This window comes from Nipponia nippon, unplaced genomic scaffold, assembly GCF_047370975.1.
Source record: "Nipponia nippon isolate SJK-2023a ecotype South Korea unplaced genomic scaffold, ASM4737097v1 scaffold_19, whole genome shotgun sequence".
Taxonomy (NCBI): Eukaryota; Metazoa; Chordata; class Aves; order Pelecaniformes; family Threskiornithidae; genus Nipponia; species Nipponia nippon.
Window position 1 is genome coordinate 1,357,558 of NW_028262335.1, and position 15,508 is coordinate 1,373,065.

At 48.1% G+C, this 15,508-nt stretch overlaps 1 protein-coding gene across 17 annotated transcripts in view; it reads left to right on the forward strand.

The window, feature by feature from the left end:
- The window catches only part of EIF4G3 (eukaryotic translation initiation factor 4 gamma 3), a 149,787-nt gene that overhangs the window by 109,911 nt on the left and 24,368 nt on the right, over positions 1–15,508 (forward strand). For 13 of the 17 annotated variants that reach the window (XM_087755685.1, XM_087755674.1, XM_087755676.1 and 10 more), the window contains 9 exons: positions 353–441; positions 2,347–2,596; positions 5,158–5,315; positions 6,494–6,619; positions 7,741–7,851; positions 11,793–11,963; positions 12,972–13,169; positions 13,896–14,042; positions 14,336–14,572. In XM_087755685.1, coding sequence (XP_087611811.1) covers positions 353–441; positions 2,347–2,596; positions 5,158–5,315; positions 6,494–6,619; positions 7,741–7,851; positions 11,793–11,963; positions 12,972–13,169; positions 13,896–14,042; positions 14,336–14,572 — 1,487 coding nt within the window. The remainder of the gene's footprint in view (positions 1–352; positions 442–2,346; positions 2,597–5,157; positions 5,316–6,493; positions 6,620–7,740; positions 7,852–11,792; positions 11,964–12,971; positions 13,170–13,895; positions 14,043–14,335; positions 14,573–15,508) is intronic. The other 4 variants (XM_087755689.1, XM_087755678.1, XM_087755690.1 and 1 more) reach the window with 1 other exon arrangement.

Genomic DNA, 15,508 nt, shown 5'->3' on the forward strand with positions numbered 1-15,508 from the left:
CTTCACTCCTAGCCAGGACTTGATCTTTCAAAAAAAATCTGTTTCTGAAGGCTTTCTTTGGCCCTGCGTGATCCTTATACTGTTGGCAATAAGCTCCTCGCTATCACAAGCACCATTTCGAGCTCGAATGAGCAACTTGTAAAACAATTACTGTGTTTTAATGTCGCACTAACGGCCGTGTTATTACCGCATTGAAACAAAAAGTGGTTCTATCAAGCTGAATCCTCCGCAAGGCTGCGACTGCCTCATTTTCCCGTATGTAAAACCAGCGCGCGAGAGGGAAGCGCACCACCCGCAGCCAAATTTGCTCCATGTAATTTAGTGTTGTAATAGATGTGTGCTTATATTGCAGCCCAAACAGCTGTAACTGCACCAAAGACGTGGAAGAAACCAAAAGACCGGACCCAAGCCACTGAGGAGGTGATAGAGGCAGAAACAGAGGTAAGAGGGAACCACAGTCTTCCTTTATCCAAATTTAATGATGACCTTGTTCTCTTTAAACTGTATTTTAGAGACGTTGCTTCCTAATTGTCTCACAAGGATCCAGGGCAGACCTTTTGGGGGGAAACTGTGATATTCCCCAGCATCCTTTAGATAATAGCTGGTTTTAGTCCGTTCCCTGTTGAAGCTCTTCAGGCTTTTGTCGTTCTTGCTTAATTTAATGATCCCCACCATCTAAGGACATGTAACTGCTGTCCTTCCAGGAAAGGATGAGATAAAAGTGGGTTTGAATCCCTCGGCACTGCCCCGGTTTGGGTCCCCGAGGCCACTATAGCGACATTTTCCAGGTTCTTCTGCTGCACAGTGACGTCATTGTGATGTCACGGCCGCAGGTTGGTTTTCCTGATGACCACCTGACGGAGAAGCTGGGAAAGGAAAACGCTGACGTTTTCAGGCAAAACCACCTCGACGGTAATTAGATGAGTAACGAAAATCTCCCTTGCTGCTGTTCTGGCAGGGCTCTTGCAGGAGGAACCTCTTTGGTTAATACCCTGGGTAAAACAGGCGTTAGGACGGATCACAGCGGGGTTCGGAGAGGAAAAATGTAAAACTTCAGCCTGCCCTGTGCACGTAGAAAACTGATGTCGGCCAGATGTGACGCAGAGAAGCATTGCTGCTTCCCTCCAAATTTTTTCTTCAGTTATTATTCGCCTGCTATTTCCTCCACAACTTTCCCTTACCGCAAACATCGTTGATCCTTTCTGCTCTAAAAGCATGGGTTTTGCGGAGCAAATCGGGAGTCTAGGGGATGGTACGGCATGCTTTGTGTAAGCAAACGTGCGGTTTCTCCACCGAAGCAGCAGATAGGCTCATGTACGCGTTATGAATGGTATATAAGCGCTCTCCCCTCTGTTTGTGGGGGAATAGGTGCTTAAAATGCTCACGTGCGAGATATCGCGCTGCAACAGCTCGTCTGAGCGCAACGGGAAAGCTGATCGTTGGCTAATCCAAGGAAATTAAAAGCATCCCTGGGCTCGTTTTCCAGCCGGAGAGTGAAGGGTGTCTCTGGGGCTGTGCCAGCAAGTTTATGCTCTCTGTCTGTTTTCTTCGTCATTTATTGGAGCGGCTTGGTCTCCTGGACCACTCGGCGTTTTCGCCGATGCTAATTTTTCAGAGTATTTCCTTGAAAAGTGTGTAAAAAGCATTTTAGGATGCGGTGCCCTCACGTAGGGAGGCGAAAGCATCGAGAGCCTCTTCCGGAGCATCCTTGATTAAGCCTTTCCTTTGTTTGATGCTTTTAGACGTGTTGGGGTTTCTCCCAGGAGAAGCGCGTTCCTAACGCCCCCTCTGAATGCAGAATAAGGCTGTGTCCTTGGAGAGCTCTACAATTAACAGCCAGGGATGCTATTAATGCTTTTCCCTGAGCCCGAGATGCTGAAATTGTGGCCGTATGTCCCAGTACCTCCTTTATCGCGATCCGCTCCAATTAGCGGCTTACGTTTAAAGGAAGGACCCCCGAAACGAGCACGGCGTGCCCTTCGGGGTGGCCGGCGAGCTGCGGGAGAGGAGACGAGCGAGGTTGTCTTTGCAGGCTGGGATTGCTCATGGCTGTCGCGCTATAGGGCTTAACAGTTCCTTCCATCCGATGCCGATAGCTCCCGGGGATTTCACGGGCTACGCTAAGTCTTTCCAGTTGCGCTGTTAATTGTTGGTGGGTTATCTCCGGGAACGAACCGATAAATCATCTGGTCGTTCTGCGTGTTGTTCCGTATCGCTGTTTGAGATGCATATGTATTCCTGCTACACACAAAAATGCTGTACGAATCAACGAAGAGCCCTTTCGCGTGCTTCTAATGTTAGCTGGGTGTTTTTAACATAACCTCTGTGTTTCCATCTGTGCTGCAGCCTAAAGTAGAAGAGGAACTTTCAGGTGACAAAGTACTTGAATCTGAACAGGAGAAAATGAGCCATGGGTTTCAACTGGAGAGAGACCCCTCTGAACTGAAAAAAGCGAAACCTGTGGAAGAAAACGGCGAGCAGGAGGCAGAACCCGTGCGGAACGGTGCCGAGAGCGTTTCGGAGGGCGAAGGAACCGATGCAAACTCAGGCTTCACAGAGAGCTCCAGCGAAGGGCCGGTGTACCAGTATAAACCAGGTAAATCCTGTTCCAGACTCTTGCCTGCTTGGTTTTCTGCCTCCCTCCTTTTAGGGCTGCTAACGCCCCGTGCGTCCTCCCCGCGGGAGGAAGGGTGTTTCCAGTGGGGTGGAAGGGGGCCCAGCGTTTCACCGTGTCCGGCTCCGCTGGGATCCACTGCCCGACAGGCTCAGAGAGACTTTCTGGGGGAGCACGAGAGGAAAAATGTTCTTCTCTTGCTGGTGGTAATGAAGAGAAGAGAAAATCCCCGATTCCTTACATTTATTACACGTGGGAACGTTGGCTGCAGAGTGGAAATGGTGGCAAATTGATTCCTGCGTGATCGACAGCTGAGAACGATCCAAGAAATTCCATACCAGCAGCCGTACTACTTAACTAAGAGATCGGAAAGTTCTGATTGGGTACTAAATACGAATATGTGTATTTATATAGATTTAAATTCCTGGCTAAACAGTCACATAGATCTCCAGATTTCTAAAAGAGTAAGGAAAAGAAAAGGAACAGTGTGTGGGTTTCCGTCCAGGCTCCGCTATTGAACTGGGAGCGTGCAGTCCTTCTGATAAAATAATTCAAGTCTGGGCTCACAGGATGTGGTCCTTTCGTTAGCGCTGGATGTAGTCTGCCTAAGGGCTGGCTTTGTTATTTATTAAGATACTTAATTTGTAGACCTGGACCTCTTAATTCACCTCCTTAAGAGAGACCTTGAGACCGACTTTTCAGTTGCTACCAACTTTAAGTCATGTCTTATTCAGGTGAAGCTCCCTCCAAATAAATGGGTCGTTTTCGTAAGAGCTCAGATATTAAAGAGTATAAAACAAAATAAGGACGGACCGTGAGAGCTGGACGAGGTATCGGGAAGGAGCACCACCATTAAGTGATTACACTGCCGTTGTTATTTCAGCTCCGCTTTGTTCTGACAAAGACCTGAGTTGCTTTTCTTTTATTCATCTGGTAGTATCGTGTCATTAGGAGAAAACATCGAGGCCTCTTGATAGTTTACCGCACACTTCTGATAGCTTACCGGTTCATTAGCTAAGCACATCTTGAAGTTAATCCATCATTCGTCAGCTGTCTCTCCGAAACACCCGATGCGGTCAGAACGATCCCGGTCGGATCTGGGCGTCCTTTCCCTCAGCTGGAGGGGTTGGATCGATCCCCCGGAAAGCAACGCGCATCGGACTTGCCTGCCGCTTGGTGCAATAGTCCTCGATTTCAGCTCTGCTCTTTTGAAAAGCAGGGATTTTGCCTTTCGGTCCACCCGTAGGAGGAACTGTGTGTTACGTCCCAATCTCTCCCCTTGCTGGGGATCCAGAAAGCCTGCCTGTGACGCTGCCCGGCTGCTTTCCACGTTAAAACAGCTTGTTAAGATCCTTCCAGGAGAAGGAAAGCGTACATATAAACTGTTTCTTGTTGCTGTCGGTACTTTTCCATGATAAATGGAGGGTGGTGCGGCAGAGTGGCTAGGCAGCTGGCAGGGGATTCTGGCTGGGACGCAGCTGGTCAGCCAAACCGTTTTCTGCACCCTTTTATCCCGAAGCTCTGTAGAAATAAAAGCGCACAAAGAGCTAGAAATTGTAATTACTTTTGTGTATTTTCATTTCCCAGTTGTTAAAACCCATCACTTGAAATAGGTTCCTGTGTGGCCTCTGCAGGGATGAGGATGGTGAGAACCCAGAGACCTCAAGCTGGTGATCAGGGGCTAAAATAAAGAAATAATGGAAAAGCTGAACCGCGCACCTGAACGGCTGGATAAATGCAAAGCAACGCCGTTTGGCGTCGGTGAAACGCCAAGGCAGCATCTCGTACAGATGTTCTCCTTCAGATAAAAACGTGCCACCCGCTTAGGGGCCTGGCTAGTTAACCTGCCTGCTGAGCAGGTCCGTGTTTTCTTTCCTAACTTCAAACAAACTGTGCAGCCAGCGAAGAAAATCCTGTCTCTAGGCTACCAGATGCTAATCTGCCTCGCGCTGAAATGGCTGCAGGTTTACATTTGTAAACACCGCAGTTCTCCTGCCCAGAAAGCCCTCTGAAAAAAGGGGTGAAAAGCTGTAATTCTTAGCGCGTGGCCCGGGGTTGTGTGTTTTCTTTTGGTTCCCACCGTTCTCTCCAGCGTGGGTTGTTAAAGGCTCGGCGTTTTCACATTTTTGAAGGATATTTTTGTTCTGCGCGGTGCTCTCCTCCTCGGCTCTGCGTGTATCGCTCCCTTTTACACAAAACCAGCCTGCTTTAACTTCTGCACTTTCGCCCCAAAACTGGGAATCGTCCCCATTTCATCGTATCGCACGAGAGAATGAAAGTCAGAGTTAAAATGAGATGATGACGTGGGTTAAAACTGGAATTAGCGATTAGTTCCTTGTGTGGCTGCTGCTGGAGCTGGCTATGCGCTCCCCGTTGTTTCTGATCCTTTAATGTGATGTGTGTTCCTCAAAATTAAAATAAAGTTAAATTAAAATTCCCCAAGCAGCTGTAGCAATCCCTTCCCTTTGGATATACTGAAAACATGCCTCGGAGAGCACAGGTTTTTGTCACCTATGAATCTCAGGCACCTTCTCTCCTTATAGAGCAGTGGAAGCCCCTGGACCCGGAGGGGAAGAAGCAGTACGACCGGGAATTCTTGCTGGATTTCCAGTTCATGCCCGCCTGTATCCAAAAGCCGGAGGGGCTGCCTCCCATAAGCGATGTGGTTCTCGACAAGGTGAGAGGAGAGCCGATAAAACAGGTGCGTGCAATTTTTTTTTTATTAATACAAATAAAGATCCCTAACGCATGCTTTATTCCTTGACCGTTCCGATGCAGACTTCTGTCGGGAAGGGGAAATACTTGGCTGATGTCACATTATAAAATTCTTCAAATAGAGGCGTGGTGCCTAACGAATGTGCACACATGACTTAAAAACGGAAGCATTTTTAATGGTCTCTATCCGGATTAAGTTATACCGGGTTGTTATTAAAATTTAAAACGATAGAACCATGAAGAACTAAGGGTATAAGCAAAGCAAGACTGAACAGAGAGGCAGTGTCCGTTATTAAATCAATTCTACGGTTAGAAAGCATAGGCAAGCTTTGGGCAAACTCTTTTTCTGGTCTGAAACAGCTGTGTCAGTATTTACGAGCTGATCTAATAAAAGATCTTTAAAACCTTGACTCTCAAGAAGTTTTGCCATTTCTCTGCAGCCTCGTTACAGATGTGTTTTTTCTCTGCTGTGTGTCTGCGCTTATTGAAATCCTTGTTATTTCTGAAGCGCTGACACCGAGACCTTATTCTCGTCTCAGTTAGAGCTACGTAGTTCATTGATTTTGATGTAACCACTACAGACTCGCTCTTAAGATTCAAGCGCAGATGAGGATGGAGGTGATTCTCGTGTGCAGAAACATTTCCACTCTGAATTTCATACCCGGACAAATTGTAAAACGCAGCTTTGTTCCCGAAATGATTTCATCCACCTCCTCGTTTGCCGTGGTTTGCTTCTCACTGCTCTGTCTGCTTTTGAGCTTCCTTTGCTCGGCCAGCTCGCTCTCTTGTTAACCCAAAAGACATTTGTTTGAGGGAAGGGGGCAGTTTTGCGCTCCTGAACCAGGACTATCACAGTCATTTGGCAGAAGACGGGCCCGTGTCGCCATAATTTTATCCTCCATAAGTCACGCTCAGCCTTGAAATGTTTCTGAACTCCACCTGTTTCCTCAATAGTCACCTGCAGAAGAGATATTTTAAATTCAATGCTTATTTTTAGTGTAAGTGTGGATGCATAAAACTTTGACGGTTTGTTAAAAGCATTAATTTGGATATTAAATATGACTATTACGGTTTAGCAGAGGTTGTCTGTAGACTTGCATGAACTTCGGTAGCTCCAGCACCCGCTGAACAGATCCCGTTTGTTTGTTCCGCCCCGCGATGCAGGTCAACCAGCCAAAATTGCCCCTGAGAACTCTGGACCCTCGGATACTGCCTCGAGGACCAGACTTCACGCCAGCCTTTGCTGATTTTGGGAGGCAAACCTCCGGTGGAAGAAACGTATCTGGAAGTGTGAGTTTTACCCCAGCTTGCTAATTTAAAAACTGGCCTTAACACCAACGAAGTCCATCCTCGCGCTTTTGGGCCTCTTCCAATGCTCCGGTGGTTCTGGTTTTGTCAGGATGAACGCAAGGGTGATGTTTTCTTGGCTGTCAAAAGTTAGGCAAATTAGAAAAACGTTGTGGATGTTTTTAACTGGTACGTATTGGTCTTAAATGGATTTGGTCTCCTTCCCCGTTTCCTGCGCGAGAGGTGTGGAAACACGTTTCCACGCTGAGGACCTGGCAGTCGCGTGTGTGCGAACGCACGTTTCTCGTACAGCAACCCAGCGTCAGCGTCTGTCGTCGTAGGAGTCTATTTGATAAAATGCGCCAATAGGTTTTACTAATAAAAAAAAAAAAAAAAAAAAAGAACGTACACAGCGCCTGCGTATGTTCTTGCTTTCTCTGGGCTTCCACATGTTGCTTTGCTTTGGTCAATTCATTCCTTGTTTTCCTGCCTTTTGCTCTGCTTTGCTTTCACTTTCTTTTCTTTTCCCTGTGTCTGGGTTTGCCCAAATGCTGAAATCCCTCTCTGAATTCTTCCTTCTTGCCTTTGCCGTCTCTTTTTCTTGGGGTGCAGGTGCCCCCCAGCACGGCGCCGCCCAGTCAGCCGCAGCTGGAGGATGGAGGCTGCCTCCATTAGGTGCAATCATTGATTTTTCATCATTAAGATACATCCAATGTATCCATCTAGATATATCTAATGACGTAGCCATCGTATATCTTTCGGAACTGCTGGTTTCAGAAGAGTTTGCTGAATAACCTTGACTTCCAAGCGTGCAGATTTCCAGGAGGCTCGGAGTCAAAGCCAGCGACTCTGAGTTGATGTAATATTTCTGGTTTGAGAGCGGTCTCATGGCCGGTGCCTCGGTTCCGGGGTGCGCGTCCGTGTCTTGGAGTAGCTTCGGTGTCACGGTTTCTCTCGGAGCACCACCCGGTCCCGAAACCTCGATGCTGTTTGAGGTCGACGTCGCTTCCTATATTTAGGACTTGGCAGGTTGTACTCCGGCGCCTTCTCTCCTTTTGTGCGCTGAATGTCCCGAGCCTCTCGGCATCGTGGTAACGTCCCTGTCGCTCTTTCTCTTTCCGCAGGCCTGCAAAGTGCAGAGCAACCCTGGATTGCCTTCCCTGGCTCGGTGCGGTTCCCCAGCATGCCCTCTCTTGGTCTCGCCTCACCCACCATTGAGGAACCTGCCGATAGGGGTAAGCCAAATCCCCCCCTCTCCCCCCCAGTCTTTGCACCTTTTTGTAGAGTTGTCTTTTTCCCTAACGCCCACTGTTGATAAAGAACGACTGGCAGAAAACTTTACAAAAAGGTGCAACAGTGTTTAAAAAAAAAAACGAAACAAGACTTGCATTGTACCCCTCTAGGCAGTCTTCAGTGGTGGGTGGGACATCACCAGCTGAGGGCATGCTGGGACGTTGGCCTGAGCGGGATCCGCGAGGGGTCTGCACTTTGCAGACCTGTGGAAAGGGGGAGAAAAGGTAAGTCCCGCTTACCCCGTTCATTTGGAGCATTCAGCACATAACATACATCTTACATTTGCGCCTTTACAGAGTAGAGCCTTTCTTTGCAGTTTTCTCGAGGAGGGGTGGAAGGTAACGTTATTTAACGAGCCCTGCTGTCCTGTGACGTCGGCGGTTATAGGATGAGAGGGTTTTCAGCCCCGAGCAAAATCAGACGTTATCTTCTTGTAAAGCATGGCAAAAATCTGCGTGTACGCTGTCTGTCCACTCGGTCATTCCACCTCTGCACAGGCCATGCCCATGAACCATTAAACCCCACTGCCTATTCCTCGCTCTCGAAATAACGTCGAGCAGCTCAGCGCTAACAAGCTTTCGGCACATTGAGAATCTTTTGTTTTGCTTCCTTGGCTTTTGTCTTTATTTCCTTCTTTTCGCTTAAACGTGTTGTATGACTGTTTTTAGAACTAACAAATGTCGCATCAAACAACAGAAGGGTTGTAATTACACAGGGGCAAAATACAGCTAATAAACGCTTTTGGATGGAGACAAGAAGGTAGATGAGTGCAGCGGGTAACGAGATGCAAACACAGAGAAATAGGGTTGGAGAGGACCAGTCGGTCCCCGTGCGCTGAGGAGGGATGCGTCTGCTTTTATCCTCCCTGAGAGGTGATGGAAACTCAAGTCGCCTCGATTCTTGCGCTTCCCTGGAAGGCAGAGTCGCTCCTAGCATCTAACCCCAATTTCACCTTCTGCATTGGAAGCCTGTTGTAGAGGGAGAAGCAGTTCTTTAATTTCTTGGATGTTTTTTAAAACGTCATCACCCCTCGTGTCCTAAGAGTGGTGGCGGACCGTGAGGGAGAGCACCAGGTCGTGCTGTGTTCCTGTGAGTTTTTGGCTCCTCGGCAGGAGGCTTGTCCCTCTTTTCTTTCTGCTTTCCTTTTTTCCCCCCTCTGCATCCAGAAGACAGGTACTTCAGATTGATGTAGTAACATCTGGTAAGCACTTCTCTGTGCCTTTGGTGGAAAATATTGTTTCAGTGCAAGCTGTAGCGCTGTAACCGCAGGTGCTACAGAACCACTATTATTTACTTGGACTGGGTTGCTAAAAGGAGGCCAGGCCTGAGCTCGAGCGTCTCTTTAACTTGCCGCTTTGTAAATTTGGAACCAAAAAACTCCAGGTTTTTTTCTGTTAAAAGTTTGATCCGTATATTATTTTATTACACGTTCAAAGGAGGCTTCGGTTCACTGCTTTTAAAACCTAATCAAACAGTCTGAGCCCAGTTTATTCGCCGATATTAAAAAAATACAATCTTAAAGAAAGTCTTTCTTCTATTAATGCACTTAAAGGTCTGGTCTCGAAGGCAGCCGGATTTGAGGAGGCTGTGACGTGTAACGTGCTGATATTCAGGAGATGTGACAGTGGTCCTTGCGTCCCTCGGTTCTGCAAGGGAAACGGTCGCCTCCTGCAGGGAGGTGCGTGAGCTCTGAAAGCCAACGCTGTGGCTGTGGCTTTGCCTGGACCCGTACCTGCGGAAGCGCCGTGCCTCTGCGGCTCCGTCCTGGCGCCTTCCAGCCCGGCTGGGGTTGAAAGGCCCTTCAGACCAGAGCCGCCTCTGCGCAAGAGAGACGGGGTGGCCGCAGGTTACCTCTCGTCGGCTTTGCCCGTGTTCTTCAGGGAAATGAGCCCAAACATTTTGATTTTCAGGGCACGCTGCCAGCCTGGCTCCGGTTACCAAGCTTTCTGTGGGCCAGGAGGTGTGCGATGAGGTCTAGGGCGCGTGGCTGAAACTGGTCGGTTTTCTGTTGCGTTATTGTCTGGTTTTTCAGCTGGAGGGAAGTTTCTTCTTTCCACAGCCATACGTTTGCAGCGTGGTTGGAACTACGTGCAGCAAAACTGTGTGAAATTGCGTAAAACCAGAGGTGGATGTCTCAAGGCAGGGCTGCAAAGCAGGCTTTGCTGCGTCGTACCGGTGTCGATCGAGGGCTCTGGCTGGGAGTGGAGATGGGGTTGTAGGGAGGGATTGACAACTGTTTTAGGAGGGCATCTAACACACAAAAGCATTGTGAAGGCTCCCTGGTCTTGCTGTCTCGTTCCACTGTTGATTTCTCGGGAGCGATCGGCTCGCGCGGTTGTGTTACGATTACGGCGTGCGCCTGAAAAAGTCTGAACGAGTCCGATGGGTTATTTCTGCGCGTGCCAGCGGGATCTGAACGCAGGTCTTCGTAGGCGGTGGGGCAGCACGCTAACACGCTGCACCGCGTAGCCCTCTTCCATGCGCCGCCTCGGCGTACGAAGCACATCACGGCACGAGGTCGTTCTCTTTTGGCAACATCTTACTCGGTTGCTGTTATCACATAACGAAGCCCGAACGAGAACTCCAGCAGTGGCGGTGATTATGTTCGTTTGCTTTCATCGCGGCACGTATTTACGTCGTCAAAGCCAAGCGGTTCAAATCGCAGATGCAAGCTCCTGCCTTTAAGGAGGGTTTTCTTATTTCGTTATGCAAAGGCGGGTTTGGGGCTGGTATGTGACACGAGAGGCACCAACCAAGAGCCTCTCCTCGTGTTCAGCAAAGCTGTTTGAATAACTGAGATGGGTTTGCCTCTCTGATGCTCATTGCATCCCTTTGTTGAACAAAGAAAGGTTTTAAATGGCCCATCTCTCATGGGGAGGTTGCCTGCTGCCCACTGAAGAGGTTAATTACTTCTGTGGAAAGTAACGGGGTTTGATAATGGAGCTTTGTTGCTGCGCTCATATTTACATTGAGGTTGGACATTTCTAATAAACGAGTTCAGAAATATGAAAGAGCGCAGGGGAAGAATAACCTCCCGACAACATTTGATACCTTTAGCCCTTAAGCAGAAGCTCCCAGATGATGAAGAGGGAGTTTGGGGGTGTCTTGTGCCCTATCGCTTGTCCAGCCGAAGAAGAACTCCCCGGTTTCGGCAGTTTTCATCCCTGGTTTGACCAGGAGGAGCATCGTGTTGTACGGGGGAAGCGCTTGATGCTGTTTCAAACAAGGCACCGTGTTTCCCTTCCTTCTGTGAAACTGCAAAGAGTTTGACCCACATCCGTTAGGATCCGTGTTTCAACAATGCGGGAGCAGCACTGATCCTCCGTTCAGCATGGTTTATGTAATTCCGGTCTCAAAATGGCTCTTTTTGAAGCAATCTCCAGTAAAACTTAACGTTTTTGGCAGAGCCGCCAATTTATCATTATCTAATTGCTTGGGATGGCACAGTTGAAATCATAGCATCGTAGAATGCTTTGGGATGGAAGGGCCATTTGAAATACACCTGCGAGGACTGATTTAATCCCTAAATACGCCTTTCCTACGATGTCTCGGTTACGCAGTTTCTGGCTGCCAAGAGGCAGTTTTGGTCAGTCGGGTTGAGTTCTGCAGCACTTAAGCCGTGTCCGGAGCATCGCCGATGCGCGTAGGCAGTGCTCATCCCATATCTTTTTCGGGAAAAGCTGCCCGAGAGAAATGCGTTTGGTGTCTTTGTGTTCCCTCTGACCGCCCCGGACCGGTGTGTTGGGTCGGAGGGAGTCTCAAAGTCCTGGGAGGAGTTGCTGAGTGTCGGCATTGCCATCAGCGGGTGTTGGCGTGCGCCCCGCAGTGTTTTATCAAGATGCGAGTTTAAAAGGGGATATAACAAGGAATGTTTTTGTCCTAGTTGTTGAATGTTGGACCGAGGAGATCTCAGCCGGGCCAGAGGAGAGAGCCCAGGAAGATCATCACTGTGTGTGTGAAGGAGGATGTCCACCTGAAGAAGGCAGAGAACGCCTGGAAGCCGAGCCTGAAGAGAGAAAACCAAACTGAGGACCCAGAAAATGTCAAAACCCAGGTGAGAGCATTAGCGAGCGCTTCCGAGTACAGCAGTCTGTAACAGGAGGAGGATGGTAATTTGCCTTTGCTGTTGTGTAAGACAGTGAAAAAGGGCAATGAATTCCAGTTTGAATCACAGCTTTCCCCTACCTTGATCATTTTTTTCATGTGTTTATTCTTGACCTGGAGTTTAAATGGCAATCCTGTATATTAAGCGAGTCTAAATAGGGAACGCCAGACAACCTACTACCTCTCTTCCAGGATTGTTTCTCTATTGCTATTTTACTGGAATATTTCTGTCTCCATTCTAAAGCACCCAACCTCAAACTTCCAGCACAGAACTTGCTTTTCATCCCCTTTTAGACTATGTTTCTGCCCTGAACCTCAGCAAGACTGAGGTTCCTCTGTCAGTCTGTCCTGCCCAGCCCGACAGCGCCGGCTCTGAAGCTTTCCCTGTGTCTTTCTCCCCTCCCCTCCTCTGTGGGGCAGCCGCTCTGGGCGGAGGTATTTGCCTGGTGGTCAAACTTGTAATTTGTAGGATAAGCTGGGATAGTCCTGAAGGACACTGGAATTCTGTTCTCGGGGCTAACGGCAGCGTTGTTGACCTAATTATCATTTTGGATAGGAAAAAAAAAAAAAAAGTGCCTTAAAGTAAGTATAGGAGAAGTTGATTACTTCTAGCTGAGGGAGAAGACAGCCCCTCCCTGTTAATTTGTATCTCATGGCTAAATTGGTATCGAGAAGGCTGTTTCAGATGGGTGACAGCAAGGGCTTTGTGCCTCTGTCGCCCTTGGAAAAAGCACTTGGGCGTTTCCAGCAATCCCGCCCCGCAGCCTTGGTCTTTGGTAGCCGGTAGCTGAGTTACAGCTGGAGCTGCACTGTGCACAAATGTGTGTCCGTGTGTAACTCGACTTCCTACGAGCTCCTGTAGGACATCATCTCCGTTCACCTTTCAGATGCATCCTAGCTCGTTCCTGAAAGCCACCTGCTCGATTTGTCGTTAAACTTAAGTTTTCCTCTCCTTTAGGAGCTGTTCCGCAAGGTACGAAGCATCTTGAACAAGCTGACGCCCCAGATGTTCAATCAGCTCATGAAGCAAGTGACAGACCTGACGGTAGATACAGAAGAGAGGCTGAAAGGAGTCATCGACCTGGTCTTTGAGAAGGCTATCGATGAGCCGAGCTTCTCGGTGGCGTATGCCAACATGTGCAGATGTCTTGTAACGGTAAGAGCCACCAAAGTCAAATGGGAAGTTCCTCTGCGCGGGTGAACGTTCTGCACGTCATCCCCATGAACCCATTTGCACTAACATAAACATGGCAAGAGCAGAGTTGAATGTTAGTTTCTCAACGTAAATAAAAATAATTTACATGAAGGATTTCTTCTACATTCGTTGGCCGTGCCTGCAGGCAGAGGGCTTTGCTTGGAGTGCTCTGTTGTTTGGAGTTGACATTTTGCTCTGCCTGCTCAGAAAATGCAACGAGTCGCATTTGGAAAGTCCAGTTTCTCGTTTTGAAGGGGAGCCCAAGGTGCCGAGCCAGCCTTGGGACAGCTAGTTTTCAGATGGTGAATTTGGGACCAAAAAAAAAAAAAAAAAAATCCCTCCTTCCCCCCGATCCTGCATAACATGCAACGAAGGAGCATGGCTCCAGAGTCTTCAGCACCTAAGAAGAGTGTTTTTAAGCAATGTGTCTTTTTGAAGGATCCCATGAATGGAAATGTAATCCGTCTCCAGGCGGAGGTGGTGTCAGCCAAGTTTTGAGTGCGACTTTACATATGAAACGTAAAACTCGGCTGGAAATCGTGACGCGATGGTTAACTGTCACAGCCTCGCAGACTCGCGTCACTGAGTATGAAGTGCATAATAAAATGTAATGGATGGCTTATAGGAAACCTCGCTCCTAGGTAGAGTTTAGCCGTACTTCTGATGTTTTTCTTTCTTCTCCTACAGCTGAAAGTGCCCATGGCAGACAAACCTGGGAGCACAGTAAATTTCCGCAAGCTGCTGTTAAATCGGTGCCAGAAGGAATTTGAAAAGGACAAGGCTGATGATGACGTCTTTGAAAAGAAGCAGAAAGAACTTGAGGCTGCTACCACTGTAAGTGGTGTTTTTTCCCCATAAATTCTCAGAGCTCCCTCTCAAATGATCTCTTTTGAAGATGGCAGTCGATTTGGGGGGAATTTGGGAGTTGAGAGTTTCATTCTGTCACTGTGGCTGAGTATAGTAAAGAATATTTGCCTTGATTAGCGGGTCTATACCAGCCTCTTTTTGGTTTTCAGGAGAAAAAGAGTAAACAGGGACAAGAGCAACTATAAACGTAAAACTGGATCTTTTGAAGTGTTCTGTGCTCCGTGAACATGGTTTTTTAGAGCTGTTTTTCTCTTTTACAGCCAGAGGAGAAGACGCGGCTCCATGACGAGCTGGAAGAGGCGAAGGACAAAGCCCGACGGAGATCCATTGGGAACATAAAATTCATTGGCGAGCTTTTCAAACTAAAAATGCTGACGGAGGCTATCATGCATGACTGCGTGGTAAAGCTGCTGAAAAACCACGACGAGGAGTCCCTCGAGTGCCTTTGCCGCCTGCTAACTACCATTGGCAAGGACCTGGACTTTGAGAAAGCGAAGGTAGGGCAGGACCGGGAGTGAGAGATGAGGCTTTCAGGGCAGGGATGGAAAAATGGGTGTGGGGTGGTTTTATTTGAGGATTTATTTTTTTTTTCTTCAGGAATTTCTGTATGGCATGAGGAAATCATCCGCTCTTCTATGGGTGTTTCGTCATGGCCTGGCCTCGCTCCCTCCTCTCTGCCCCTTTCTAATAGAGTCTTGTATCATTTTCAACAGTGTTCTCCAGTCGCTACTTGTTTCCAAATATTTCATCCAAGCACACAATCTAAAAGCACTCAACGTATCCTATGGGTTTCTTTTTCCAAATAGAATTTACCTCTTATCTGCAGTTTCCAAAGCATTAAGATTTAGAGTTGTTTCTTTACCATTGAAGGCTTATATTACCTACAAAATCTACCCCTGAATGTATTGTTCGGGTTAAATCTTAAAAAAAAAAAAAACAAACCTCATTAAGTGGCCTAAATCCCCACCTGAACCTTGGTGGATGCATTTATTTTGTGTCATCATCATCTCCAGCGATGCTGACATGAAGCAGCTGTTTTGCAACTGCAGCGCTCCAGCATCCTCCTCCCGACTTCCCAACAAATGTACGTGCGGCACGGAGCATTACGCGCTCGATGAGCTTCTCTTGGCGCAGACAATCTGCTGCTCCTTCGCAAAAGCCAGGCTCGGGATGAAAAAGCGTTCGAGGGTTTTGCCAGAAATCAGTCGGACTGGGCTCTGGAAACAAACTGAGCTAATTGTTTTCAGCTGCTCGGGGAAGGGAGTTCCCTTGCAGTGCGCCGGATCGCAGGGATCGCGGCGGATCAATCCTGATCCTTATGGGGAAGCAGTTTCCCAAACTGTTTTGTGGAGCATTGACCAAAACAGCGTCGTTTACCGCTAATCCCCCGGGCTAAATACCCTACGCCGTTAACACAACGGCGTGCGCGTTAT